Source organism: Ovis canadensis, chromosome 15 (assembly GCF_042477335.2).
Source record: "Ovis canadensis isolate MfBH-ARS-UI-01 breed Bighorn chromosome 15, ARS-UI_OviCan_v2, whole genome shotgun sequence".
NCBI classification, from domain to species: domain Eukaryota; kingdom Metazoa; phylum Chordata; class Mammalia; order Artiodactyla; family Bovidae; genus Ovis; species Ovis canadensis.
The window spans coordinates 23,718,281-23,721,623 of NC_091259.1; the positions used below are offsets into that span (position 1 = coordinate 23,718,281).

Below are 3,343 nucleotides of genomic sequence, written 5' to 3' on the forward strand. Positions count from 1 at the left end.
TAACTTCAAACTGACAAGAGTCAAAAACTGCCATTAACAGCCGCCAGACTTTTTTCCTTTTGCATGATTCCATAATACAGTGCAACCTCACTCGCTGTTCTGCAGAGGGGTAATGCCAGCACCCCCGGAGGACTGACGATCTGGGTTTAAATTTCAGCTCCTGTAAAGACACAAAAATAAATAATTCCGTGGAAAATGATAGTATGGCTTCCTTTTCTATGTAAACAGGCTGGATTTCTGGGATGAAGCGAGAAGAAGGTTGCTTCTGCTTTATTTTCACATCTATAATTATGCTGTTTTAAAAATCCAGGTAACAGAAAAATGGATACAGAAGAAATCAGGAGATGATTATTCACATTGTAAAGGGATTCTCCACAGGGTTCCATTAAACACTGCGCTCTCTTATAACAGTGGATTTGATTAAAAAGCGGCCTTTCAGGAATACATTTGTATAAAGCGAGGTACACCAAATATTCACTCTCCCTCTTCTCCAAGGACAATCCAGCATCTTATTTCCATTCATAAAGCAGGGGAACAAACAACAGTAGTTGTTACTGAAGTCAATGGAGTCTTGGACTGCCCTCCTCACCTTTCTTAGGCGATGAGGCTTTGAGGAATCCAGGTACAAGGAGTAAGACACACTGGTGGCCACAGTTCCTTCGCTATCCTGCAACAAGGCTCTTTCTAAAACCAGAGTTTTGCAGCATTTGGCCCAGGGATATGTGAGTGGAGGAGTTAGTGAAATCTGGACTCGGCACAGGTCACAAATATAGCCTGTGGCAGATGAGGAAATTCAGAGCCTTGGACCATTGTTTCTTGTAGGTAAGCTGTTTCCTCAACTTACAAGGAGGAGGAAACGTCCCCTTCTTCATCCCTGAGCTTGGATGCCCTCCGACAACCGCAAGTTATGCAAAAACCAAGAGCACCCAGGATCCTTCCCACCCAGTCTTTGTGTTGAATGATATTAATTGATAAATCAACTTGTTCCCATAGATTAAAAACGGGTATTTAGGAAATGCAGTCCCACGACTCGGCCGTCAAGGAGAGGCGCCGCAGAGCATCCAGATATGGCCTCCAGGGTCATACCCGGGGGGACAGTGACCTCACTGTTGAAACCAGCCAGCCAAGTTGGGGACGCTCTTGCGTTGGTCCCCAGCCTTCTGCACAGCCTGGCAGGCCAGGCACCAGGGCTCGTCCCAGAAGGAGGTGACATGCACAGCATGGCTCCGGCGCCACCTGAAGTAGCCGCGATAGACAGCTGGGTTGCGGTCCAGGAACTGCAGGTAGGCGGCCAAGGAGGAGGCAGAAGGGAAATCGTCCACGTGGATGAAGGCATTGGAGGGCACGAAGCGCTCGTAATTGGTACGGTTGGGGCCCAGCACGACCGGCACGGCCCCGGCCAGGAAGGCGTTGCGCCACAGCTTCTCGGTGATATAATCCAGGTGCTGCGAGTTCTCGAAGGCCAGGTAGAACTTGTAGCGGGCCACCGTGTGCACTAGCTCCGCGTCGGGCAGCGGCTGCCCGGGCCCGCCCTTGCCGAACACGTCCACGGTCACGTACTGACTCAGCTGGCGGTAGTAGCGCACACGCGCCTGGCGCTCGTCCCAGTTGCTCACCACCCAGGCCACCAGCCCCTGCTTCCGGGCCAACGGGGGTACCAGCCCCGGCGGCTGCTCGCTGGGATGGGTCCTGGGGTAGAGGTAGCCATAAGGCACGAAGATGTCCGAGTCGGCCCTGTAGGAGAGCGTCCAGTTGAAGATGTTACCTGCCAGGCCCTGCAACCCTGGGGAGTGGGAGGGCGACTCGAAGTTCATCCACACCCAGCGCTGGCCCGGGGGCCGGGGGCCCAAGGCGCCCAGGGTTTCGGCCTCATCCTCTTGCCCCACGTCGTCCATCACCAGCCCTTTCTGCTCCTCCGCCGGGGGCATCTGGACGCCCCAAGGCGGGGGCCAGTCCGGGGGTCCCTTCACCAAGTCTCGGTGGTGGAAGAGCACCGCCTGGGCCTCCCCGTAGGCCGCGCGATCTGTGTGCAGGACGCAGCCGCTGATGTTGAAGCGCCGCTGGCAGTCGGGGGGCGGCCTGCTGGGGTTGTGTCGGCCCCTGAAGGGCTCCCACCACAGCAGCACGTTCACCGGCCGCGGCGGGCTGGGGGAGCCCCAGGGCAGAGGCGGCAGCTGCTTCCAGCAAACGTAGATGGCCAGGGTGGTGGACAGCAGGCTGGCGGCCAGCAGCGCCAAGTGGGTGCCGGACAGCCCCAGACCTCCGCGCCGGGAGCCCCGCCGGCCCCAGCGCGCGCGCATGGCGAGCGCGGGCAGAGCCGCCGCCGCCGCCCGCCGCGCGGCCGCGAGCGTGGAGCGCCGGCGCCCGCTCTCATGCTGCCGCGGCGGCTCCAGCCTTCTTAGGCGCTCGCCTCCCGCCCTGGAGCGCGAGAGGGCGGTCCCGGGATCCGAGGACCAGCGGGTCCCGCTCTCCTCCCCGCCGCTCCCCTCCCGGCGAGGTTCCAGGGCGAGGGGGGCGGACCCGACGGCCCAACCTGGCGCCGCTGGGTCCCTCCCCTCCACCGCGTCCCCGGCCCGACCGGCCCGGCCCGGCCCCGGGCGCCTCCTGCGGCACCTCCGTCCGCTCCTGCGCCCCTCCAGGGTTCCTGGATTTCCCGGACGCGCCCCACCCGCGGCTCCGGATGCCTCTCCGCACACCCCAAGCCTCGGCCCGGAAGATTCCCTCCCAGCTACGCCCCCGCCCTCAGTCGCGGCGGCCCAGACGCTTGCCTTCCAGGGTGAGAGCCGGGTTCACCCCCTGGCGCGGGCAGGCGGCTGGACCCTCCTGAAGCCGCGCTGGCGGCGCGAGAGGAGGCGGGCACCGGAGAAAGGCAGCCTGGGGGTGGGACCGGGGAGCCGCTTCCTTCCTCTTGTGCTGTCCAGGGCCGGTGACGCCTGCGGGAGGGAGGGAGCCCGCGAGGCCGAGGTGCGGAGCGGACGGAGGGGCAGCCTTGACCTTGTGACCTGCCGCCGACCCCGCAGGTCCTGCACTCGGCCTCCTCGGCGCGGCCCACAGAGGTGGTGCATTTTGTGAAACCAAGTTTTCCAAGAAAGCCTTCTGTCAAAAAGACCTTAGCTTTGCCTATCGCTCCAGCAGTGGAGAGAGAATTGTTTCTAAACAATGGAATTGCTCCGTTTCTTCCCTCCGCCACTGAATGAACGCTTCTGCCTGCTGGCTCAAAGCTTTCTTTGTACCAGGGTTAGGAGAACTCATAAATGAAACGTAAAAATGTGGCCCTTGAGGCCATTGTCCTCAGGGAAATTCCTGCCTATTCAATGAGATGGATGAATGAATGCCATCATTT

The 3,343-nt window shown here is 60.2% G+C and overlaps 1 protein-coding gene across 1 annotated transcript; it reads right to left on the reverse strand.

The window, feature by feature from the left end:
- Positions 1 to 234: 234 nt before the first annotated feature.
- FUT4 (fucosyltransferase 4) lies at positions 235 to 2,914 on the reverse strand. The gene has a single exon (XM_069555454.1). The coding sequence runs from the start codon at positions 2,298 to 2,300 to the stop codon at positions 1,104 to 1,106; it is 1,197 nt and encodes a 398-aa protein (XP_069411555.1). The 5' UTR covers positions 2,301 to 2,914; the 3' UTR covers positions 235 to 1,103.
- Positions 2,915 to 3,343: the final 429 nt, after the last annotated feature.

Bases quoted from the DNA above. Each gene is read 5' to 3' on its own strand.
- FUT4 (XM_069555454.1), bottom strand. From the start codon at position 2,300: ATGCGCGCGCGCTGGGGCCGGCGGGGCTCCCGGCGCGGAGGTCTGGGG.